Source organism: Denticeps clupeoides, chromosome 7, assembly GCF_900700375.1.
Source record: "Denticeps clupeoides chromosome 7, fDenClu1.1, whole genome shotgun sequence".
Taxonomy (NCBI): Eukaryota; Metazoa; Chordata; class Actinopteri; order Clupeiformes; family Denticipitidae; genus Denticeps; species Denticeps clupeoides.
Genome location: NC_041713.1, coordinates 13,013,884 through 13,041,145, shown reverse-complemented (window position 1 = coordinate 13,041,145; position 27,262 = coordinate 13,013,884). Strand labels below are relative to the sequence as shown.

Genomic DNA, 27,262 nt, shown 5'->3' with positions numbered 1-27,262 from the left:
GAAAAAAATAATAACAGTTCCATTTTGCTGATTTTTAAAAATATCTTCTGAAGATGTAAAACATAAAAAAAAAGTTTGTATGCATTCATTGCTGATACATTTTGGCATGGCGCGTCCCCTGCAGAGAAATAGACTGAAATCCAATTATGAAGATTCCAATATCCGTCTAAATGATTTAAAGCAAGCCGGAAACAGATTAACTGCTCCGGAATTACAATACATAACATATGAAGGAAAGATATTCATTCATATTTACTCCGATCCATCATTCATCTTCGCGGAAACTCTGAAATATGTATGCGGCGTGCTGAAGTCTGCACTTCTTGCGCCGCAATCTGATTATGCCAAATAAATTCAGAAAACACTAAAGCGATATTAATCTCATAGCACTAATGCAGATATTTCAACTCTGCTCCTGGGCTCCATGCAGTATTAATGAGCGCGTGTGTTAAAAAACCAGCACATTACTGCACTGCATGCAAAAAATCACAAGAATAAATTTGTATAAGTAGTTAAACTATTTCCCCCCCTTAATGTCCCGCAGTTCATGGAACGCACAGTCGAAGAAAAGTTTAGACCCAAAGTGACAAAAGGGCTTGATGCACAGCAGCGATAGAAGGTTTGCGCACTTCCTGTTTATAATTATATCAGAACGAAGGAAGAATGAAAAAACAAACAAAACTAAATAAATCCTCATTACTTCCAAAGCAATGCTCTATTTCAGATAACGGCTTCTTTGTCTTCGCCCTTATTTCATCATATTATTTTCCTTCCTGTTTCAGTCTGTTTACATTTGCAGCAACTTAAGCAACACTCCTCTAAAAAAAAAAAAAAAAAAGGCAACGTAATTAGTTCAAGGTTCCTAATTAGCTTGGCCTTATTAAAACAGCGTTTGGTTCTATTCCTCCTCCAATTATACAGAACGCCGCGGCTTGGAGCTTTAGCCTCGTTGGAAAGGTAACGACAGCATTTTGCATTCTGCTCAATCTGAGAGCCGGCACCCCTGCTCCCCCTTTGTTCTCTGACAGGGTTATCGGCATGTCTTTCGAGAGCTTAATCCGTACCAGCGATGGGCTCGTTGGGGATTGAGGCCTTTTTTCTTTCTTTCTTTTTTTTTTTTTTTTGAAGGATGTAGAAGGATGTACGATTGGAAGCAGAAGACGAAAATCACTCAGAGCTGTCATACTCCAAAGCCTGGGTCCTTCCAGAGAATAAATAAATGATGTTTCAGTCACAATCAGTCACCAACTTGCATTTGCTTTATCATGCATGAGAGTAATGGATTTCCAAAAAAAAACTAACATGTTAAATCACTGCAAATCGATAGCTGGTTTTTAATTCTTGTGTGGGTCTGACCTATGACACCTATGCTAAACTCATCCTAGCCAAAGACAATTCCTACATAGATGGAAAAGTACAGTAGAAGAGCTTTAGGGCCGATGCAGATGATGCTTCCCCTACATTTTACATTATCAGATGGGGGACATGAGGCTGCTGAGCCGGACAAAACAGGAAAAACATGCTTGACGTGTGTCAATCTAGAAATCAGATTAATATTTGTAAACGTACACAGTACTTAGTAATTAAGCTTTTTTTTTTTATTCATATCTAACCTTACCAAAGCCCTGCGGCCCTGAAACTTATATACACAAAACAAATCATGACCATGGTGAAAATACAGAAACCGTGCAGTTCAGTTTTGTTAAATCCCAGGCAAAAACGTCAGACACTGCACAAGGTTAGATTCAGATGCAGAAAATGTTTATTTCAACCCTGCTGCAGGAAACCCAAACTTGACCTAAAACTCAAAATCCCAACTTGACAAAAATTACAGCAGACAAGCATGAGCCGGCAGCAGCATCACACTGTACTCAAACTGCAACGGTACATTCTCCAAAAAGAAAAAAAAAATTCTTCTACTGTCACAAACCAATTTAACCGTCCTCGCTGTGACAATCCTCCCCCTGTATTAGAAAAAAGGAAAAAATCAGCACATTCGAAAAATTCTACCAATTGCCATTTAAGGCACCCGTGACACAATGCGCTTGACACTGTGGAGTCAAGGACAGAAAGTAACATTTGGGGGCCCTCCATGGGCTTGCATGGCAATCAGCCTTTACACTCTGTAGGCCTTGATGCAAAAACGTGAAGCGGGAGTCGCACAGGAAGCCATGCCTTCAAACAAAGAGCGCCTGTCTTTTATATATATAAGTTCGCGGCAGGAGACGTAGCTGACGTCTGAGGTGACTTTCAAAGGTTTGAAAGATAAAACAGAGAGGCTGCGCATGTCCTAACTGCTGAGCGAATCCATCACCCAGGAGAGAATATCTTATGAATGTAGGGGAAACCTTGACTTAATGATTCCACGAAAAAAAGGTCTGCCATCCTGAGAAATACACGCCACACAAATTTCAGAAAAGAATGACAAAACAAAATGTGTAGTTAGGTGACAATAATTGAAATAACCCCAAATCCATTGTGGCACAATTCTACCTTGATGCTATCTTCTATGGTCCCAGGAAAAATATATAGGCTTTTGGAGAAGAAATTCAACGCTCCAAACTATCGATTGTCACCCCATGGCCCACACCAAAAAAAAAAAAAAAAACTTTCATGTGAAACTTCAGGAAGTAATTGAAAGTAGGGGGTGCATCTGAACTGTGTTATTTGTGGAAGTTGAGCACAGGCCGTGCGTGATGCTAGGCGCGTCGGCGCTGTGAAGACAGAATGGTGCCTATCTCCGGCGGATCCAATCCAGAACTGCAAGTGACAATGACAGAGTGACAACACGCGATCCTGTGGCAGCCGTGACAGTTCGGCAGGTTGCTGCACACTCCTACATAAAGTAAATGGCTTCCCCGGGAATTGACTCTACAGCAACCAAGCAGTGAAAGGAAATCGGCAAAAAGTGCTCCATTCGCTTCTTCTCTCTCAAATAAGCCAGTAGGGTTTGCATCAGATGGACTCTGAAATCACCAAAATTAGAGCGCTTGACTATTTAGACAGCAGGCAGGGGTGGACAAAAAAAAAAAAAAAAAAGACAGAAGGAAGCATGCTTTTCTCCTTCTCCGAGGTCATTACCGCGTTGGAAGGCCACTCATCCACGGACACTCGCGAGGGCGAGATCTGCTCCGGTGACTTGAGGTTTTCTCCGGTGTCAAAGTCCAAGTCAAACGCTCATTATAACCGCAGTTTAATGAGCAATCCGCGGCTCGCCGCTGATGAGCGATACGGCGCCGAGCACCAACTCATCATCTGATTATTATCACTCCACTTCTATTTAAAGGTGGGCCTAGTCTCAGTCACGCTATTTCAAATGGGAGGGGAAAAGGGAGAAGGAGAGCATAAATAAAAGTGGCGAGAGGAAGGAAGGTGTCATGTGTCAATGGCTCTCGGCGACGTCCTGACCAATTCCGACCATCAGTCGGCGGATTTAGAGCAAATTTGATGTGTCTAGTGTAACAGCATGGAAATAACCACAAACTGACGAGGAATGAGGGTCTAGACGCGGCGCACGAGCAAGGCCCTGTGGATCGAGCGGGGCGGGACCTAATAAACGAGGGCCACCATTTTTGGCAGCACCCGGCATTCGACAGCAGAGGCGATTGCTCCCCATGACAACATGTCTCACCTTTGATCTTTACACAAAATGCCAGAGTGTCCATCAGTGGTTCTTTTGCTAACCGCTGGACACGGGTGACACGCCAGACAGATGCCAATTATGCTGCCGCCGCGGGCTACGGGGGTTGCAGGCCACTAACCATGGAGAGGAGATGGGGCAGGATCAGGACCGGCTTAGGGGCACAAGAGACACCGAGTTGCACGCAGGAACTTTACGCGTCTGGATCCAAGCCTGATATTTCTTCACTCCGTATCTCAATCTCGCGGACCCTTGGCTCGGCTATGCCAGAAAATACTCAAATCTGATATATTTTTTTCCCGTCCTACACCGCCTCAGTGCCGGGTTCAGAGGTGTCCCAGCTTTCATCAGTTGCCCTCAGAATCGGACATTACATTTCACGCTTGTTAGCTTGACCTTTCAGATCCGCTTACGGCTAAAGAGCTAGCAGTCATGGAAATCGAGCAAGCTATCGAGAGAAATACCATAAACCTTTAATACTCGTGTCATTGCCTGAAGTTATGTTTCTTTGACCTTCCACTACCACCGAAATGTGTATTGCTTACAGGCATAAAATTGGTATCCAGTTCTCCTTTCCTTTCTAATGTCGGTGTATTATCATAACCGGATCAGAGATGCTATCTTCAGTTCTGACGACACCTTTAATGCCAGAAAGAAAAGCACCGTCTAATAGCAAAGAGTTCACAGTACACGTACAGCTGGAATGGCAATTGGCCAACAGGAAGCAATATACCAGACTAAATATTAAATATGAAATGCAGAACATTTGACTGTGCAGACTTAATTTTTCATTAATCCAGCTGTATCAAAGCTACAAAGGGAACTAAAACATCCACATAAATTGCTAAACCATTGGCAGACATATCCAGACATAAAGGATATGTCCTTTTGTGAGGATATATTCAACTAAAGAAAGAATGTGAAGATCATGGATCCCTCAGCATTGCAGGAATCAACACCATAGGCAATGCTCCTTAATTATTCAGTAACTACATTTTTATTAATGAGGTTACTACATGGAACAGAGACATGCAATGGGAGTCCTGCAGACCTTGAGGGGTTACGGAATGATAAGTAACGGGGAGTTTTGTCTCTTCCTAAGAGTTGCTACACAAAGCCCACGAAACTATTGTTTCTGAGTGATATTTTTAGATTAGATTAGATTCAACTTTATTGTCATTACACATGTACAAGTACAGGGCAACGAAATGTAGTTTAGGTACGAACCCATGCACGAACCCATGATTTCAGATCAAACATATTATGTCTTCTTAATCATGCCATATTTAATTTCATTTCCTATCTTCTTAAGGACGCATCAAAGTATAAAAAAATATTTTAGAAAGGATAAAAAAGGACTAATGTAATCCAGGGTGTTGGAGTCTCTCACCAATCTACACCAGTCATTGCACAAGCAACACCCACAAACACATCTGGTCATCCATACAACATAGAACCGATTTACTTGGGATTAAGATCACCTCTAATCAATGAACAAAACCAAGCATTTATGAAGGCCAGTACATGGCCAAACAGATCAGATACTCAAAACTCAATTAAATATTTGGAAATATTGTTACACAAATTTGTCCAGAAATGCCATTCAGCTAACCGGCAGCAATTTGCCTAAAGACTGTCCGGGCTAGTGCTTACTTACCGCCTAGAAACCCGGTGTAGTAGACAAACAAATTTTAATGAGTAGCTTTTTCTTTTAAATTTTACACCAATGAAACTTTGCTTGGTCGACACTGGAGCCAGTGATTAATCTCTTTCTTTTATGTAAATAGGTACTACCTCACATTTCTTAAGCGAGTTCTTCAAAATGCTCTGTTTTATCACAGCCTTGCAGTACTGGGCAAAGGCCTTTCAAAGAACCGCTTGAAGCGAAACAATTTCTAAAACTCGTAAAGGAGCTGCACCTAGAATAGATGACTGGAAATATATGACAATACTTCCACCATTGGCCTTTTATTTAATTTAACTGTAATAAACCAGGACTTTATTACACACAAGGGTATTGACTAGGAGGACTGAGGCTTCTGTATACAGCTAAAAAGCAAGGATAAATAAAACACCATGTTAAATAAAATAAAGCTCCGTAATGTAATGTATGTGCTTTAGAATGAGTGCCATTCTGAGGCATTTCCTCAGCGGCACTGTGCAGAGTTTATAAAATTCTCCTGCATTCACGGCGGGGAGAGAATGCACTGGTCTGATGAGAGAATATAGAACTGTCGGCCTTTGGAATTGTTAACCACTTGATATTCAGGTCCCGTGACTGTCAATCTTCCCCGCCGAGAGATCGATAAATGACTACGAGGAAAAGGAAAACTTTACCTCAGGCTAGTGAATAATCAATGCCTCTGTAGGTCTGCCTAATTAAACTGCCACATTAATATATCTTTCAGTAAAACATAGCAAAGTACGCAGCAAGAAATCCACATTAAATGAAAACTTTTAATATGCATTTATTTTACATTTACATTTATGGCATTTATCAGACGCTTTTATGCACAGTGACTTACAATCAGTTATTACAGGGACAGTCCTCTAGCAACTTGCTCAGGGACACAATGGTAGTAAGTGGGGTTTGAACCTGGGTCTTCCATTTCATAGGAGATTGTCATACCCACTAGGCTACTACCACCCATATTTGTATTGTAAAATAACACATTAAAGTTACACATTTGCAAGAGATGACTTAAAGCAGAGTTGTAAAAAGATGCCATGCAGAATTAAAGCACCACATTATTCTGCAACATTTTAGATCCAATATCCATTTGTTTCCACACAAGCCCTGCCTGTGGAGTAGTTTCCAGCACCTCTGGATAGAAAACGTGGCTTTCCACCCAGGATTAGCATAGAAGAAGAAAGCAGTAATGTATAATTTATTGATGAGGGCACAACATGCAGCTGAAGTGGACTGGAGCATGGCGAAATCCCTCAAAATTCCCTTACGTTGGCAATATGCACTTGCCACCATGTCTTCATTTGTGCACTTCATACATACTAATATGTCTCGCGCTCCGCTCTGCTTTCAAGCAAAGCCTAGTTTATATCAACCGACCGGGCTGAAAACATGTGGGCAGCTGAATTGGTAACAAGCACAGGGAGCACTGGCCCTCTGGGGGGGAAGAAAGTTCGGAAACGGGGAGTCAGCATGAACAAACAGCCCTAATGCCAGAGCCTCTAAGAGATTGAGAAAATCAAGATGGTCTGCTGGAGATGCGAGGACCCGAGTGCTTGGCCCACTGTAACTGCCATAAAGGGGGCTTTTTATGTGTAACTCTGCACTTGTGCTCATACGTGTAGGTCTCTGATGTGCCTACCGACCCACAAACTGTGAAATCAGACAACCCAGTCTCTTTTTTTTGGTCGGTTTATACGAGGTAAGGATACGGGCTGTACTATGTGAACACTTCATTAAGATCCCAGGGAACTGTGGAACGAGCAAACCATATAAACTGCATCTTAAATAGGAACTAAAATAATATATTTGAAGAGGAAGCTTCCTCTGTTTTACCGCAATAAAACACTGTGAAGAGCCCAGTTTTATGTTATTCTGTGAATAATCTGATGAATACTGGATTGAATATCTCCAAAAAAACATCCTGTGCCGACTGCATGCCGGAGTCTTTGAAGTTTCATTTCTGTTTGAGGTGGTGGGAGAAAAAACTTATATCAGATGCTGCACTTAATTCTGGGCATGAGTGGAGTTTTTCCATTTCATGCCTGATAAGATCTAAGGACAGGTGAGGCTAGACCTTCATCCTTTCTAGGCAAACACCAATCAATTCCCATTAATAGACCTGGTTATAGGTACAATTTTCCTGATGAGGGCTATATCCCAGTCCAAGAAGGTAGCCTGGCTGATGAAACAGTTCCTGCATTCATTTATTTCATGCATTAGAGGGTAATTTAGTGCATTGTTCTGCAAAATAATAAATAAAAAAAATTAATTAATACAGCCACGCTTTATTTACTGACCTATAATACAGATGCGCAAATACATCACAGATAGACAATCACTACATAAAGATGGCAGACAGGCAGAAAAGGAGTGCAGATTCAGATGATGCCATTTTTACATTATACAGTTCTACATTATTTTCATGGAGAGAGGGAATTGAACACAACCAGGTGAAAATGCTTACCACAGTCAGCATTTGGGCACATCTTCTGGGTCTGCCACCATCATCACTACAGCAAGTGAAGGCTTACTGAATTCTCAACTGGATAGGCTTTGCTGCAAACCCTGTCTGTTAGCAACCTAAACGGCAGCCGAAATACTGTAAAGAGGAGAAAATATCCGGTAATTGATTAGAGGAGCCAGGACTGAGCTTTCATTTGTAAAAAGCGCTGCCGGGTTCAAAATCCACATTCCACTGCCTCTCCTTATTTGGTGGAGAATAGGACCTCATGAGCAATTGATACACTCCGTTAGCTCTTATCATGGTGAGTGTGATCGGATGTAGCCGTGGGGGTATTTTATACAGTTTAACAGTGGAACATAAAAAGGTAATGTTCTCTGTAAGGATCGAGATTAAATGGTGGAGGCTTGAAGTGCTTCTGATATGTGGTGGTGGGGAGGGAGCAGGAAAAAAATAACCACAGAGTCATTTTCTAATCTCAGGCTGCTGGTTATGCCCAATGAGATGGCCATGTGTGCAATAAGGCAGGTCTATGGGAAACTCTGCAGACTGAATGCCATCTGGTGTGCCAAAGAAGCAGAGTAAAGAGAAACAGTAGGAAACATTAAAGAGTCGTGCATATTCTCCCAATTAGGCAAATTTACTTTGATAAGAAAATCCTTCTACACAGCTAAACAGCATCATCTAATAGACCCAGAATACACTAAAGCCAGTTCGATCATCCCACACTGCTACAGTATGTGCAAGAAAACACATTTAAATTGTAGAATGTAGAATTAGATTTGCACTATTAATGCTAATTGTACATTTGAAGGATGTGTGGATTTAACAAATGGATCTTTCCTGAATTTATGTGTACATGGATGAGATAACCAAAAACATATATATCAATGGTGAAACACAAGTGGTGGCCTCTAGAGGCCTGGTACCAATAGGGCTGCAAAATGATGTCTGCTTTATTGCATTGTTTACAGAATGACATTCCTTTGGATCAGATAGATCACATATGAGCTATTTCTTACATAGGTTACAATTAAAGCTTCCCAGAAAGGTGGTATTATGCTTTATACTAACTTCAGTAAATTCAATTTTACATCCACTGCATTTACACCTATATTATCGTATAAACCATAAATATGTTTTTCGATTCATATTCCATGTTATGTTTAAACCCAGCAACTGGGGATGCATGTGACACAGAGTATTCCTTGATTCCAGTCCCAAGCCAAGGAAAATGGGGAGGGGTGCGTCCGGAAGGGCATCCGGTGTAAAACCTTTGCCAGGTCAATTGTGTGGACAGCTTGACCGGCTGAACGGGAGCAGCCAAAGGAAAGAGGTGGAGTCATATTATGTTATGTCATATTCGTACTGTATGAGACCTACAGCGTTTACTGCTTTCTGCTCACTTTTTCCTTGCACTACCTCCAATATTGTGTATTTATAAATAGAGAGCTCGATCTGTTGTGTAGACACCACAATGCTGTGTGTCATGTTTGTGTCTAGGTGTGCTGTGTGCACAGGTTTTGTTCATCTAAACAAGCTTCTGTATTCTGAAATCTATCTTTCTATAATAATTTGAAATATACACCCAAGGTCATGCTATCCTGTGAGACATTAGAACTATTATGGTTGTCTATGACTGCCATCTCATGGTATATCCCAACCTATTCTGAACACCATCTTAATTAAAAAAACAATTTAAACTTTTTTTACATGCAAATTGAACATGCATATCCAAACAAATACAGTTCATAAAACTGAAAAATGCACTCACAACCTCCCTTACAACTTAACTTCGAACCCCACACATAGTTCAGGCAACAACCTTCAATCGATTGACTAGATGTTAACTTTCTCCACAAAGCAAACCATTTCTACACCATTTGCTGAATGGAGTCTCTTATGATTTGTGATTTCCAAGCATCCAAACATCAACCTCAGAACCCAACACAGCATGATTTCAAGCTGAACCGCAAAGGTCACCAGCATTCAGGTGACGTATCACCCAACCTTTCCAACCTGTCTGGCGCAACAAATGGGCTCCAATCCTGCTAGTCTATGCAAATGGATCCCATCTTAAATTATTCAAAAATGAACATTTACATAATGTTCAGTCGTAAACCAGAGAAGAACATCAATGAATTTACTGCATGGCTGGCTACTGCTCATGCTTACAAATATACTGACAGGAAATAAAGAGCAGATTAATTGAATTGAAGGAAGACTGGGGAATATTTTCCATTTGTCATGTTGATAGAATAATTAGTAGTCTAATCTTCAAAGGAAGCAAATGTTATGGGATGGCGGTGATAGGGGAGGTACATTCATTATCTGTGAAAGATAATACCCGCATAGCGCTTTATTTTTGTGTTTTGTGAGTCTGCTAATAATCATAAGAAAATGTTTATTTCTTGCTGTTTGCAGCCCATAGATCAATATAGTATTGGTCATTGTGCTAAATTAGTTATAAACATCCCAGAACAGAAAACTTTTTGTCCAAAGAGATCCAGAACAGAAATGATCTGTGACAGCTTGATGACAAAAGCTGCCATTTTGGTCAGGTGTGTCCAGTAGTCCCTGGACACTGGAGAGACACTGGATTCATTAGACCCCACATTAATAAGAGGGAAAGTAACATATAAATCAGACTTGTGGGTCTAATTGACAGAAGTGGCCATGAGGAGGTAGCAATGTGACACTAAAAGTGCCCTCGGCTGAGTGACATCATTACTGCTGCATTTACCTGTGATAAACTGTCTGCACTCCCCATTTAAACTCGAGAGTTTATTGAATTGCTTATTGAAAATTTTCATTTGGGAAACTCAACGATCACCTATAAATTTGCTTTTTTCTTTCCCGGTGGCTCCCATCAACCTTTCCTCATGTCTGAAAAAAAAAAGTACAACCAGCATTTCTGCTCCTGAAGGCATCAGCTGCAACACATGCCGATTTAAATCACAGTGTTTCAGAGGTACTCTGGAGGTCAAAAATCGAGCTCTACATTCACACACCATGCTATTATATATGATATATATAGTGGGAGTTACAGTTTAAAGCCTTAAGCATGCATGCATTTTGAGGCACATTTATTGACAAAAAAAAATGTTAACTTTTGATGCAAAACCCTAACACTTGCTGCAGTCTTCCTCAAACACAAGAAGCTTCTTCACAGCAAAACCGCAGAGCTGGACAATGCAACGGAACCATAATACTCATCAGCACATTTGCAGCCTGGATTTGTGAGTGGCTCCACTTGACAGATTCAAGTAACTCGTCCATATTTGCGCCTTCCACAGAAATCTGGAGAAGCATGGTCATCTCTATTGATATAATCACGTTACTTGATCTCCTCTGCCCTGCCCCGACAGAATATGAAATTACGCCGCCTTTCTGCTTTACTTGCTAATTTTGCAAGGAGTGGCAGTAATTTAACACAAAACCTTATCTCAAACTTATATGGCCGCAAAGGATTCAGCAGACGGGAAAAATAGATGCATACTCCACTTAGTGTAAACCTGCCACTTTTTTTTTTCACTCTTGGGACTACGACCGAAACGGGCAAATATCCGCAGTCCCGGAAATGCTGCGCTTCTCCACCTGCGCGAGGCCCTACATTGAAGTGAACTGCCCTAATTAATTATGCTAGCGTGATCTCACTGCTGTAGCCGCCCGGCCTCTGTGACTTATTGTTGCCTGGATGCAGTCCAGTTTGGCCATCAATACATCAACCCAGATTTATAAATGATAAATCAATGTTTTTAATATTTCGCTATTCTAATGTATTCCGATGGCTGCGCTCCAGAAACTGGTGGGATAAAAAAAAAAAAAGAAGTGAATTTCACTCTTGACAATTCAATATATATTCATAGTGGAATAAATACATGGTTTATGAAATGGCATGGATGTGTGTAGACGAAGGAAGCAGGGCTTTAAAAATGCTTTAGTTTTCACCCGGAAATCACTTGGAAAGCTGACGGGATTCAATAAGGTGTCCTTGTTAATAATCTCCTGTCTAACCACAGCAACTAGAGCAGCTATAACGAGTTCACTTCAAGGGGAATAAGCTTATATAAAAAATAAATGAGGAGGGTGAAAGAGAAGGAGGGAGCGAGCAAGGAGTGGAAAGAGGGAGAGAGAGAGGGAGTGGAAAAAAAAAAAAAAGTTATCCAAAAAAGATTTCACTGCTTCAGCATAATTGCTGATCTCAACGATACTGTGATGAAGAAAATGGCATTCCCCAATGACTGGTGTAAGTGCAAAAGTAAAAGAAGCGGAGGAGCGGGTGGTGAGGGGAGGACTAATTAAACCGCCTCGTATTCATGGAAGCTTTCCTTCACGCAGCTGTTGGCTGCCCCCTGCTGGCACAGAGGCTACCAAGAGCCTGGAGTGAAATGGGTCAGAGCAGCGGCAGCAGCATAATTTAACTACTGGCTCTCTGATCATCACAAGGCGTTGTGTCACACATGGATTTCAAGGTAGAGTCTCATTAAAAAAAAAAAAGAAGGTAAGAAAAGAATCATCCGCTCTTTGGCCAATATGGTCGACGTCAAGCAGAAAAAAAAAAAAAACTGGTATTGTGCTATTTTGGAAACGAGGCAGCCTGAAACGTTCTTGGTTTGAGGACTTGCGTGTGATCTGGGAGAGCTGATGTCTGGAGCAGCGACATTTACAGATTCTGCACACACACGCCAGCGGGTGGTGCAGGCTTCGCCTTTCACGCCAGCCTTCGGCAGAAAGCGTGGGTTATTGAGTCATTTAATGCAGCAACATGCATGGAATAAGGGGGAATTACACTAGGAGTGCCATGCGAGGGGCTTCCCGGCCATTACAGCTGAGAGAGAGAGAGACAGGGATTTGTCAAGTGTTTGAATTGAGGACACATTTCATCTCGAAAAGCATAGTCTCTCCCCCAGCCACTGGAAAGCAAGGGAAGCTCTGCCTCTTCTGGAGGCTCTTTAAGAAGGAAAAGTTGTGGAACGTGCGGAGACATCTGTTAAATAGCTAAATACCAAAATCTCCAGTCGGCAGTCTATCACCCTCGCTGCACAATCTCCCTTTTATCTACAGATACCGGTCCCCCCTGGAGGTTCAGAAGCCTGTTAACACACCCCGGTACAGCACACACTGATAGACTGAGCAAACGGCACTGGCAGTGCTCCTGCGAGCTGGACTTCCACAAGCCCCCAAATTCAAAACCAAACACCATGCAAGGGCGGATGCTTTTCAAGTATGCTTCTGAATACTGATATCCCAATTTCTCACATAGAATTAACCAGGCATAAAGTATAAGGAAACACCACCGTATACAGTTGCCTGATTGCGCCTCCAAAATCTATTGGTAAAATAAAGAACCCAGACTATTCCGTTTTATTTCCTCTCAGAAGTATTTCGCACTTTTAGTGTCTGTTTTCATTTATTTTGTCCGAATCCTTCAAACTTCTCATGTTGTCACTCTTACACTGATCAGCCGTAACATTATGACCGCAGAGTCATAGTGTGAAAAAGACTGAGCAAGGGAACATGTTGTCCTTGAGGTTGATGTGTTGGAAGCAGAAAAAATGGGCAAGAGTAATGATTTGACAAGGCTGACTGTAACGAGGTGACTGTGACTTTGACAACAGCCAAATTGTGATGGCTAGACAGCTGGGTCGTAGCACCTCCAAATCTGGAGCTCTTCAGTGGTGGTCAGGGCATAACAAAAGTGGTCCAAAGAAGGAAAGCTGGAGACAGGGTCTTGGACAGCCTTTAGTGGTCTAATGGAGTCCGTTCCTCAACGGGTCAGAGCTATTTTGGCAGCAAAAGGGGCGACATGCTCAATGTTAGTTGTGTGGCCAATAGTGTCATGGCTCCTTTTCATCTTCTCTACAGAACACAGAAAGGCCTTTGCATACAATTAAGAACTAAAAAAAAATACACCTTTCATGCTCCCATGCATGGTAATCAGATGAACCATCAAGCACCCGACCCAGTGTACACAGTAGTCTGCCACACAAAACTGATGCACCACATCGAGCAAAAACTGCTGCCTCCTGCACTATGTGGGTTACATGTCCTTGTACAGAACAAGATGAAGCGGAGAAACAAAGCCAGCATTTCCACCTAGCTGACCTGCACTACCAGCATGCTAACAAACCTGCAGTCGATGCATCCGCACCACAAAAAGCTGAAGCACCCAGCAAATATTTCCTGCGCAGCGTGCTGCTCCGCCCCGTCGTGCCTCCTCTGTACACAGCCTCAGCCGGGCAGCCCTACCGGGATGCAGTCTGCTGTAAATTTTCTGTGTTGTGCAATAAAAGCCTTGAGGTGCTCCTGGACTAAAGTGTTTACTGTTGTGTTTGTTCACCATTGAGCTTTTCAGAACGGGGTGCTGGCGTGGGTCCTTTGAGATAAAAATGCATTATTTGTATATGTGCCCTCGTCAGGAAAATGTAAAAAGGTTGAGGCTAGACACATTAAATGCTTATTTGAAATTTTGAGTTACTACAATGAGAGCCACGTGACGCATGCCTGTGGTGCGTTCATGGGTTGGCATTAGGTTTATGAATACACCGACTGTTTGCTGAAGTGCGTGGTGAACGCTTGCGTTTCTGCACTAAGGACTGATTAATGAAAACAAAGAGATTTAAACGGCACTTTTAAGGCTGAGCGGGAGCAGTAAAATGGAGTGCGAATCCCCAGTGGAGGACGACAGCATCTGCCTGCCCAGGAGAGCTGGGGAGGAAGGCGCCAGCGTTTTTGAGCGCTGCTGTGCTCCCAGCCACTTCCACCCAAGCGCCTCACAACAGCACCCGCCAGCTTAGGGGAAATGATCTGAAGAACAGCATTTACTGTACAGGGTTGGGTTCGTTTACGTGAGACACTTGAGATGTGAGATGGCTGCGAACCGTTTGCAGAGAGAGACGAAGCATTTTATCCTTCTTTCCCGCAATTGGGGGGAGGTGGTGGCCAAAATTGCTTCACAATTTTTACCAGGAAAATGGCTCACCTTGCAACAGTGACACAGAGCTGCTGTTTCTTTCTTTCTTTTCAAAAATGGTGACTTCAAAACCACCACCAAGACTCCTTAATTTGCAGGTTAAACAAGTTTAAGTTAAAAGGGCTACACAAGCCAACAAATTACTTAATCTGAAAGACTTGTTCTGATCTGAAAGAATTGTTCCACAAAAACTCAATCAAAAGGCCTGAAATGTTCCATAGTATTAACTGTTTTGGGTTCCCCTTAAGCCAATTAATTACCTTGTATATGAAACGTAAACGAATATACTGTGACAGCACTTTAATGACATCACCATTAATTAACTAATATATATTTAGTACTATTAATAACTCTCCCAGATTAATGTTGGTGAGAAAACCCAAATAGAGGAATCACGTTTTGTCCTTATTGTCTGTCATTGGTATCGCTGCATCCCTGCTTATGCATACTCCTCATAATACAACAATAAAGGTTTATATTAAACATTTAACCATTACCAGCAAATAGGAACCGGCACTTAAAAACTGACAGTGAATAAATAAATGCAGAAATTCAAAAAGTTGCTCTACAGCAGAGTTTCGATAGTTTTAGTAAAAGCTACAGGCTTCTACGGGTTCTTCTTAGTCTCCTCTCGTCATATCAGAGTGGGGGTTAATAAAAAAAAAAGAAGAGCGAGAACAGAATAAGGACACCCAGCTCCTGTCTCATGTGCCTGGGATTGGGTTGCGAGGCGTCTTGTAGTTACTCAGATGAGGCTTGTTCTGATCTCGCTGGATCGGCGTGCCGGACAACAGTGGAAAACGCTGCAGCGGCCCCGGAACGCATTTTTCAGCTTTGACCACGCACTCACATTCGCGCTCCACAGATTGATTGTAAAATGTGAAAAACACCTCGCCTGAAAATGTCTCCCATGCCTTGCCGGGTGGTCATACCTGGGGCCCAATTCCAGCGGTGGGCTTTATTGATTTTGGCTGTATTGCCTGATGTGTCGCAATACAGTTTTCAAAGGTGCACCTCGATTCCAATTTTAGGAGTTGGACAGCTGCTTATGGGAACTATGTTTTACAGGGGGCCTCCCCAGACTGTCTCATCTTGCGGGAGACAGATGGTCCTCGCCAACCTCTGATTGTTTCCTGCGGTCCGCCATCAGTCAGACCTCCCAACACACAGAAAAAGACGAAATAAAGAACGAAAGAAAGAAATAAGTCTGATCTCTGTCAGAAGAAGAGTTAAAGAGGAAGGAGCTCCACCTGGCAGAGAATTCATTACCGTGGCTACCCATGCTTATCTGGAATCAAATAATAGCATTAAAAAAAAAACTAAGGAAAGCAAAGGAATAAACCAAGGAGAATACTAAAGTCGCAATGCAACCAGGCTTTACCATGGCTCTGGCTGTATTACCTGAAAATCCAAAATATCCTTCAGACTCCATTAACAGGCAGTAAGAGGAAAATAAAGACGTCTCCTCCAGGCTGGCATGACTGAACACTAAATTAGGACATGGAGAAGGCCGACATCGATTTCTTTTTATTTTGTAAATACGCCGGCCCCGGTTAAACGACAGAGTTAATTCCCGCAGAAGGGGAGCAGGTACGCTCCATTTGGCAATGGCGCCCACCGGGACTCCTCTACTGTATCTGAAACAGATCCTTTTGCCCTTTTGAAAGGTACTTGAGAAGGAGTGCACGATGGAGTTTGCTACACTGCCGATACGTCAGGGATGAGAATGTATAATTTCAGTTGTGCACGTTGCCACGCATCAACACAGTTGCAAGAGTCCCGCTCTCAGCTGGCAGTCAGGGCCCTATCTTCAAACTGCCACTATCCCCAGGATTTACATAAATAGATCAAACAAGAAAGTTAGTTATCTGGACCGTAAGGAAAACCATCTTACTACAATTGTTCTTGCCGTGTAATTATTTATATCAGTCATTTCTGTGCAATTATTGCCTTAAACAATGTTTTTATAAGCAGAGTTTAAAATGGGAGGAGCCCAAGTTTTTCTCGTTTTGTCTATTTATTCATGAAGATCCAGAGGGTGCCTTTAAACCTTACTCTAGCGAACAAGTCCCATGCTCAGCGCGTAGTCCTGCCAGCTCAAAAACGGTAGCCTCAGTATTCTGTGCACGGTGCAAATGTTATTCAAGTAATTCAAGTATTATTGTTGTGCCACATCTTTAAAGAACCATTGGACAAGGTAGCCACTCCGTGTGATTCCACTCTGCGTCTGTCTGGCCGAGCCACGTCTGGCGGTCTTTGTGATTAACTGGAACACAGGGTGGCTAATGTCAGGGTAATTGGAAAAAGGGGTAAACAGAAACGTGCATTGGTCTTTTAAACACAACGCGTCTCCCAAAGCCACCCCAACTTTTGCCCACTCGCGAACCTTAACCTGGTGCATTATGCTGGGTAACAGGCATCGTGCTAAAAGGATTGTATCCTGCCAAGACCTGAAATTTAGGCATTGTGCCACCTTAATGAAATTGGAGGCCTGTGGCAAATCGATTAATTCCAACCCTTAATGGAATTATGCAGTCAGGCCCGCTCGCCACATTCCGAGAGGCATCTGGAAGGTGAGGTGTTTTTTTTTTAGATATTTTCCCTCCCAGAGATGCAGGCATGAATGGCTGGAAATGAGTGACCACGTGACATGGTGCTGCAGGGGTGTGGGTTAATTGGCTCTTGTTCCTAGTGGTCATTTAAATGATTCCCATCTCTCCCCCATTGGTGCTTAATGGCTGCCTCCCAGGGACTTCCTGCCTCCCTGCCACCTCAGCCACGCAATGGTCCACACATTAATCTCTGTGTTCTCTTTCTCTTCTGTTGGCCTCTGGACAACATTAGAGAGAATATGGCGCTTCGATAGCCTTTCGTCCAATGTCTGTGTGTGAGTGTGTTTCCGTGTGTGTGTGTGTGTGTGTGTTTAGGGGTAGGTGTAATGGAATGCGCCCCACGCCTGGTGAGAAATTACCGCTCAGAGCCTGTGTGAGCCGACAGCCACCTCTGCTCCACACTGCCACTGGCCAGAGGTTTTCATTAAGCAACCCCTCAGATCTTCTATTCCTCATGATATTACTGACATTTTACAGCCATTTTTCTTTTCTTATTACCCCAAGGAAAACAGGGGGGGAGAAGTAAAGGTTATTAGGGTTCTGCCTTCAGCCGCTTTCCAGTACACCCAAAGTCTCTGTTTGCATGAGACCTTATCAAACAGTCGCCCGCACTATTTGATTCTTCCATTACCAGCAGGCCGCAACCAATGGTCGGCAGCCAAGATATCATAAAAAATGCATGGACAATGGGAGGGTGTTTTGCTGGCTGTGACCGAGTATTTCGGAATCAGCCAATAAATTTCTTCTGTAGATATGGTCCAGTACATTGCAGCTTACGGTTTTATCCAATGAGGGAGACTCAAATACTGTATTATTTTTTTAATACTGCTCTAAAATTTTTTAAATACCTCATTAAAGTTTGACTTTGTAAGCATAACATTAACATTTCAAGCTTTATTTTAGTGTTTGCTGAAATACTGAGAAATGTAATGATTTTGTTTACTAGGGCTGTAACAATTTGTGAACCAAGACTGAAATTACAATTCACATGCCCATGATCTTGGCTCGTGGTTGCAGAAGACAGGTGCAGTCTGCTATCATTACATGGCCAGTGCATCAAAACTCATTTCACAAATAAGATTATAACATGTAAATCATGACATCATGACATTGTTCTCATTTTTTTTGTAAGTTAAGCCAAATTATACATATATATTATTTAGGAATATTTCCCTGGCACCTGTCCAGTTTGAAGCACATCAGAAGGCATTCATTAAAGTGCTGATAATATATCTGTATGTCTGGTTTGGTAGTGGACGTGGTCCTGAGATGCCTACAGCCGAGACATTGCGAATTAGGTATCAGCATCCTTACAGTTTTCCACCTCTCATTTCTAGGGAGAGCTGGAAAACAGTGTATTTGTTTATTTACAGGACAGAACAGATGCATATCAATACCCCAGGTGTCACCACGTGAGACTGAGGTACCAATCGAACCATGCCAAACCATGAAACAAATGATGCTAAAAAAAAAGTAAAAGACACTGAAAAAACTATTTGTTCTTTTCTATTGGTTCACAAATATGAAATGTTGAGGGGATTTCATACAAACCTGGCAACTGTCCATTTCCTACACACTATCACTTGGGTTTGAGTCGATGAAGTAGTCAGCGAGGTTGAGAGGTCATGTGTCCATCAGACACCTCTGCACTGTACTGAAGCTCATCACACGTCCACACCCCTCTAGCTGAACAACGCTGGCGTACAAGACCTGGCAAGGCAGTGCCTTTCGCATCCTGCCAGAGCACTTCAGCTTCAATTTTTCACCTGCAGTTGGAAAAGTGGGAGAGGAGGAGGAAGGAAAAAAAAAACGCTTTTGTCTCTCTGAAGCCTGACTGCAGCATAGCTGGGGGACCGGTGTCGGAGCTGCACGTTTAAGGGCCTAGCTCTCTCCACACTGCCAGCACTGGCACCCACACCCACCTTCCTGCATTATAAATAACACACTGGATGGTGCTATATGGCCTAGATGAGCATGTGTGGGGGTGCATGGCACAGGCCTCACTAAGGAGAGAGCTTGGGCCAGGACTGGTTAAAATAGGAAGGTATTCAGGCACACAAAGTTCATGCTCCATTGGATCAGGGGCTCTCCACCGATGCCACAGACCCAGATACGTAGAGACTACTCAGACGCTTGACACGTTCTGAAGAAACACTGAAATATTACAGAGAAAGTAATTACTAAATATTAGACTGAACTGTAATTGCAGCCAGATGAATGTAAGCCAGCTTGCATGGCAATCTGCTGACTCTGAACTTACATAATGCGCCTCCGTTATCTCAGACTTCAACCGCATCACATGGAATTATTCCGTATTCAGCGGAGATGCACAAATCATAAGACTATTATCATACCGAGAGAGGAGCGGCTACATTTCAATGAGTTTTTACGTTTAAAGCACAGCCACTGGTGCATTATTCTGTTTACGCCTACTGTACCAGACCATAATGACAGTGTTTACAGAAATCACCACAATTGTGCAAAAAAGAAACAGCATGTTGTTCCCCTGACGCTGAATGAGCTGGGACCTCAGTGGTCCTGGCCACAAACTGATCCTCTAGTGCCATCTGATGGTGCACGCGGCTATAGCCTCAAATGCAATTTGCATCAGCCTATGAGAGGTTTAGGATATTCTGCACACCCTATTGAATCTCAGGGAAAGAAAACAGGGACGTTGAGTGATGAAATGAAGGCGTTTCATATGGTCACATGATGAAATAGATGCCAGTGTGAGTGTTTTTTAGAGGGGGGTGTTGAAGCTGGCACTGGTATCAGTTCTTATAGCGCAATGAAGTGCAGTGCTCAACTTCAAAAGCTGGCAGAGCCGGTTTCCTCTGACGCACGGCGGCCATCAGCGGAAGCTTCTGGAGAAGCCCCTCCCTGCCCGAGCTCTCTACCCCACCGAAGACTCTCTGAAAAATAAAGGCAGTTTAACGCTTCTCCCCCTCGTGGCCCACCGTGTCGGTGATGCCGAGCTGACACTTCAAATAGGCCCCTTTCATCTCCTCCTGTGCCACTTATCCTAAATCATCCTTCCTTTCTTCCCTAATCCACCTGTTATGAGGAAGAAGCTCCTCGCACAATTTGCTTATCTGTCTGCTCGCCTCCCTCTCTGCAGAAAAGTTTCTGTCCTTTCGATTTGTGTTCACAGATTCACGCCACCATTTTCATGACACCATTATTCAATTATTATTCCATTACCTAAGCAGAACACTGACCTTTTGAGGTACTTTATATATTCTCAATAATGATCATCTTCTTGACACAATAAACATTTTTTCATTCATATCCCGGTTTGGCTTCACTAATGGAGAACAAGAAAAAATCTTCAATTGAATTTTGGCATGTCTAAATTCTGAATATGCAACTGATGTTTAAAACTACTTAAATTGTACATATGGTTGTGATATAGCTATCTCTAATAATCGATCATATAATGGTTTTAGAATTCTGAGACAAAATAACAATCATAATTGAATAAAAAAAAAAAAGGAACAAGAAGCAGAGTACGTCAGGATGAAAAAATCCTTCACATAAGGAATAGCATCTCAATAAGGCTGACACCGATGCCTCTCTGGACCCTTTTTGCTTTTCCATTTGCCGACATGTTTGTTTGCCGGCGCTGGGTATACAGCCCTTCATTGCATCCTCCAAGACCACATCAGAACCGAAACATATTGCCTTGAGTTTTATTGATCTGAGAGATATGAAATATAGAGGGTTGGGGGGGGGGGGAGCAGCATAATCAGCATAATCATATTCACCGGGTTCCCCCTGGTGGACGGGCGCAGCACCCATGCACTATGTATATACCGGCGCGCCGGCCAAAGAAGAGGTGCGAGCTCCGCGCAGGCGACTCCACTGCTGCCAAATGTTATCAGGTGTGGACGCAGGCAACGGCCACGGTGGTGACAGAAGCGCCGTTCCTGCGGGCTCCAGTCCGGAAGGTCCAGGTCCCACGTATGAAGCGAACTAGGACACTTGTAAGCAACACAAGCATCGCGGGCACGGAACAAATTGATCAGAGCGACCAAGAATTATTGATTTTATATTCACACGCCGGTCCTCCTCGCATAATTTGTTATTTGCAAGTTCAATTCCTCGTCCATGATGACACAATTCATGTGACTGATTTCGAGCCTCACAACTGGAAGACATCAAGCTTGTGAAAGTGCTGAAAAGTCAGGCCATGCTTCTGCACAACGTTGGCTAAGTTGGCCACAAGCGGCATCTGGATCTTCTGCTGACATCTGGTGCTTTTTCAGCCCTTGATCTGTCAATATCGCATGCATACTTAAGCCGCCCAAAAACTCCAAAGCTCCATGGCCACGCCATGATGAAAGAAGGGGGTAAAAAGACATTAGAATACAGCAGCTTGCTTTCACCTTCGATTGCATCTGTTGTCAGTTATGAGACAAATTCAATCTCGGCGGATTAATGCGCTAAACCGTGCCTTCGGCCATCCCCAGACACGGTCAATATTGGCATCTTTTCCTCAACATTCTACCTCATCACCCTATGTCTGTGTTCGCCCCACCTGGGGACCTTGCTGGATTTTGAAGAACAGCTCCTCATTTGCATCTCAGCTCCTTCCTGAGGAAAAAAGAGACACTTCAGATGAAAGAGGGGAAAAAAAGAAAGAAAGAACCTCAAGTGACCTCGTCCTTTGTGATTTGTCGAACGTGCACAAAATAGAAAAGCCGCCTGTTTCCACCACCCAACGAAGAACCGTGAAATGTGATGGGTTTTAGATGTGAGGCTTGACAGATACTCCCCACACATTGTAAAAAAAAAAAAATTAAAATTTCCCTCGTTCTCAAATGCAGTAAAGCTTTGCCAAGCACTTTTGTTGGCAGACTTTGCGAAGCATCTACGAAGTACCTTTTTTTAAAAAAAAAAAAAAAAAAAAACAACCCTGGGCATCCGACTGCGGAGATTAAAGGGAAATGCACACACAGAAAATGCAACGTCCATCTTTTACTCACTGTGCCGACGTCCTTATTTACGCCGCTGCTACTCTCAGCTCTTGGGTCCTGAAAGAGAGGCAGGCGGCCATTAGTCAAACCTGGACACCCCTCTTCTCCGAAGAGCCCCGCTGCCTCGATAAGGCCGTGAACACACGCGTGCGACAGTATTTTATTTTAAAATACTGATTATATATATTTGTTACGTGTGATTAATGTATTATTATTCGTGTATTAAGCCCCCGCCCCTCCGACAGTAACGCACGCAGGTCGTTCCGGGAACCCCGGAATATCAATCGGGCCCATTAACATCCTGACACTAATCCTGCACACTTCCTTCTTATTATTTTGTAATATTTTTATTTCATTTTTTTTTTCTCTCCTTCTACTGCGAATAGCACCCACGTCGCCGTCGAAAAGACCCCGAAAACACGTGCGTATTTATAACGTGGTAACAAGGCGGCGCTGCGAGGGCAGCTCGCCCGGCGCCGCTCATTTGCATAAAGCGGAATGTTTTCCTCTTAATTAAGCCGACGCGCCGACAGCAGATGGGTTCGATGCTGCTGCTGCTGCTGCTGCTTCTTTTCTTCTTCTTCTTCTTTTTTTTTGCAGGCACGACTACGACGTTTAAAGCAGCATCGGCTCGTTTGACTCTGAATCATAAACGCTCCACGTGTCACGAATAACGCAGCCCACCCGCGACAACGCGACGTCCACGCGTCGCGCCACAATCGGATCACGTTTCTGTTTTGCACAATCGGACCACGTTCGCCGGTCAGAGCGCCTTAATTGTCCCCCGTGTCGCCGTCACCGCGACAGACGCGGCGTGATGGAACGGCCGGTCCCCGGTCCCCGGTCCCGGCTTCAGACTATTTCCCTCCTGAGCAGACGGCCCCACGGAGGACAAAAGGAGAGGGCCGCGTCCGTGTTGGGCCAGGAGATGGCAGTGATAACACGGGAAAGGCGTCTCCCCACCCCCTTCCACTACCCGGGAGCGGCCGTGTGGAAGAGCCACGGTCGGCCCACGGTCTTATAATGAGAAAATGCCCGGTGTTTGTTCGTGGGCTTTTGTTTCAGAATGAAATAACCGATGGTTGTTTAACCACGTCCTGCTATCAAAATGACACATTAACATTTCAAAAACCCAGAACACACTCTGTTTATTAACAAAGCGGGCGCGGGCGATGAAGGTAAATATCATGAGGGGGAAAAGCCAATTACAGTTCTTGACTGTGGCCCGTTGCTGCGTGGCGACCAAGGTCTTCATTTTGTTTTTTCTTCTTCTTTAAACCGTCCCTGTCGCTTCCGTAGGTTATATGTAGGCCAGAATACGGTGCCATGTAACGGTTACGAATAGCAATCTGCCAAGTGTGATTTGTAAATGCGCCACAAGTCGAGGCCCAGACACCATGTAACGCAGCCCGGGCCAAAGCGCCGCTCGCGCCCCAAACGCAACTGTGATACGAGTCACGATGTATAGAGGCTATTTTCACCTCGCCAATCTCGAAATTATCTTCATCCGAAAACCTGCGAGTAACGTGGCATCAAGAAATCAAACCAGTGTGTTTCATACTAGTAGCTTCTGGGTCTTTTATGGCTAGAATAACAGTAAGGTTAGCGACTACCGTAAAACACTGATGGATTGGATTTTGACAATTAAGAATGCTTACTGTCTTTGACCAATAGTGATCAGTCAGGTGGTGGCTGTAATGTATGTTTGCTATGTTGGGATTTTGTGCACGAATGATTTAACATGCAAGTCCACGTCGCTCAGCCCTGCCCTTGGAGGCCACGGTCCAGCATGATTTCATTCCAGCCTGCCACGTGTAGCAGCAGGTTGATAAAAATCATCATTAATTCATGGTTGCTGGTGGGTAAAAAAAAATGCATTATCATATTGTAATCATTCTAAAATAGACATGTGATTATCATTCCATTCTGAGCCCTGTGGACCACAAATGCGGAATATCCGATGCATTTTATTTTGAGCTCAACTCATCTGAATTCTGCAAACCGCTTACAATTACCATATACAGCGTTTTGTCCGTTTGTAACAGACAAGTAATTACTCAGGAATTAGCCCTAGCACTAACAGCATTGCTGTGAGAGAAATTGTAGACTAGCAGACTTTTCAATGGCACTGAGAAACAAAGGTTTTTACCTGGTAGCAGATGTGCTGGCATTGCTAACAGCAATTAAAAGGCACTAGAAATGGCACTGAGGTGTCCGGAATGCAGTGATCAGAGACAATCGTCCTCTTTTGCCACATCAGAGAACAAAAGAACAAAAGATGCCTCACGGAAAAGTCACAGCTTGGGACGGTACCTAGCGCGAGCGGCTAGTGAGGACTTGAGTGGGCTTGGGTACGGCATGTCAGCCTGGTTGATGTGTGTACCCAAATGCTGCCAATGTCCAGTCTGTGAGTGGGTTTGAGCAGATGGCGCCGATGGCTGAAGTGTGTGAAGATGAAGGCTGGACACGGCTAAGATCTCCACCCTGCGAACATGTTTCCAAGGAAAAGGCAGTCCGAGCGCGGTGTTGTTGCTGGCTTGGGGAAGGCCAGTGTTTTCTGATCTCCTGCTCTCCTTCCTGGCACAAACACGCACAAACACAAGGCTTCCAGCTATGAAAAGCTACGGAGTAAAGCGGTCTCATTTTAAGACCCAGTGCGGTTTACCATCCTAATATTGCTTCCTCTATTTTTGTGAGTTCGCTTTCAAAAAACGGCATCTCACAAACATTTAAAAAATACCAGTGAAAAATTAAGAAATTCGGAGAGGGTGATTGGGCGCACTGACACCTTTGGACCTTTCGATTCCTCCCAGCACGATTTTGTCACCACTCCGACTGTTTGTTTTCCTTCCACTGTCCTACTTTACAATTTGCGGCTTCATTAAATAATGTATTGATTGGAATTAGTGAGCTGTCACTGGGAGTAGATTGTGCCCAAACATATCAAGACCAAAGAGAATGCTAAATGCCCCCCTCTGCACCACGTCACGTCCCTGACTCGTCTCAGCTGCAAAACAACACTCGCGAAAGGTTAGCCTTCTCTTAGGATACGCATCATGTTCACAGGAAGCAGACAGGCCAACACAAAGCCTCAGTAAGGGGGTTGGGAGTCCATTGTGCCTCTGTGTGCCGGCGTTTCACTAAAAGGGCGCAGAGTAGAACAATTTCCCATTTGCTCTGATCCAACTGGGTGGTTTCCGCTTTATTCAGCTTCTTACTGTAACAGAGGGGGGAAAAAAACCTACCACGTACTGTATCAGTAATAACAGGCGTGCCATTGCTATTCTAATTAAATCCTTTCACGGGAAAAGCATGGTGGTGTCCATGGGAACTGAAAGCGTTCACATGCAGGTATGTTATTGTTCTCAAAACGGGTGAACTTCAGTGAAGAGATAAACCCATCAATAGAATATCGGACTGCAATGGGAAATGAGGTGCAAAGGCTGTGCGTAGTGCAGTTATACCACATAATATTAGATCGGGGGGATTGTTATGCCTGCAGATTTTCTCTTAAAAAATGACACGCACAAAGATAATTTGTTCCATTGACAATGAAACGGCACTGTACTGAATGGTTTCAGATGGTGACGTTAACACTGACAGGTTGGTGTAGTTTGGATAGAAGAATACAAGTTCAAATCAATTTTTTAGTTCAAAATATTATGCAGCTTCAACGGGTCTGTGCGTGATTTGTAGTAGACAATGTGCCACATAACGTGGCCGTGTCCAAATGGAATATAACCAGCTGGCATACATAGAATGGAGGTCATCATCGTGAGATAGGGCTCATTTAGAGTGTGACATGGCGCTGTGTGCATTTTCATATTTTCATCTGATCACACCTGATTTCCACTCTCTACGTAGACACACAGCAAGTGTTTCCGAAGCCACGCGGCTCTGTTTGAGAACAACTTAAATGCATTTAATCCTAATAGACATCTCCATATTTATGTAGGGACTGTCATTGGCTAGGGTGAATTTAACAACCGAGACATAGGTCAGACATAGACAGGAAGTTAACATTTACATTTACAGCATTTATCAGACACCCTTATCCAGAGCAACTTACAATCAGTAGTTACAGGGACAGTCCTCCCCTGGAGACACTTAAGGACACAATGGAAGTAAGTGGGATTTGAACCTGGGTCTTCTGGTTCATAGGCGAGTGTGTTACCCACTAGGCTACAACCACCCTAAACAAAACACAGCTTGCATTTTTTTGTTTGAACATGGTCACCAGCAGATCTGTCACTTCCCCACACACGACAGACATGCAACTCACCATTGTGGAGACTGCTATGATTGGTGAAACCAAAGCTTATTGGTCAAATTTGCAGAAAGATGGGGACTTGTGGAACTTGCTGTGGAATTCTGGAAGGACTGATTGGAGTTCAGTAAATGCCTGAAAACTCTCCCGGTTTGATGGAACATCTGGGAGATGTTCTGGGAAAACACGTCATGTCCTTTGGAGACCCCACATCACAACTTACAGGACGGCTGCTAATGTCCTGGTGCCAAAATGCACTTTGGAAACACAGTGACCAGAGTTCCACATTTCTAGACATTTACATTTAAAGTGGCTTTATGCCATATGCACTATTTACTTTGCATATCAGACATTTTCTGGCTAAGCGGCTCAGGGTGCTGCAGGAGTCCAAAAGCGGATGAATATCCCTGATTGTATGAATATTAAATATGCTTAAAAATAGGAACTTTCCAATAATACCTCATTAATGAATCAATTCTGCCCCTCTGAACACTGAAAACACTCAAAGATATTCAAATCGTCTTCGCAGGATTCAGCAAGGAGCCTCATCAGAATGTTATCCAAGCAGCTTAATTCTTCTAAATTCTGCCAGCTTAAAACTCTGATTATTACCGACAGGGGGGATGTGGGTGTGTAACTA

General features: G+C 43.4%; 1 protein-coding gene across 6 annotated transcripts in view; it reads right to left on the bottom strand.

The window, feature by feature from the left end:
* rbfox1 (RNA binding fox-1 homolog 1) overlaps positions 1 to 27,262 on the bottom strand; it is a 197,197-nt gene that overhangs the window by 145,021 nt on the left and 24,914 nt on the right. For 3 of the 6 annotated variants that reach the window (XM_028985482.1, XM_028985483.1, XM_028985484.1), the window contains exon 2: positions 22,365 to 22,412. The exons of the other annotated variants lie outside the window; for them this stretch is intronic. In XM_028985482.1, coding sequence (XP_028841315.1) covers positions 22,365 to 22,412 — 48 coding nt within the window. The remainder of the gene's footprint in view (positions 1 to 22,364; positions 22,413 to 27,262) is intronic. 6 annotated transcript variants of the gene reach the window in all.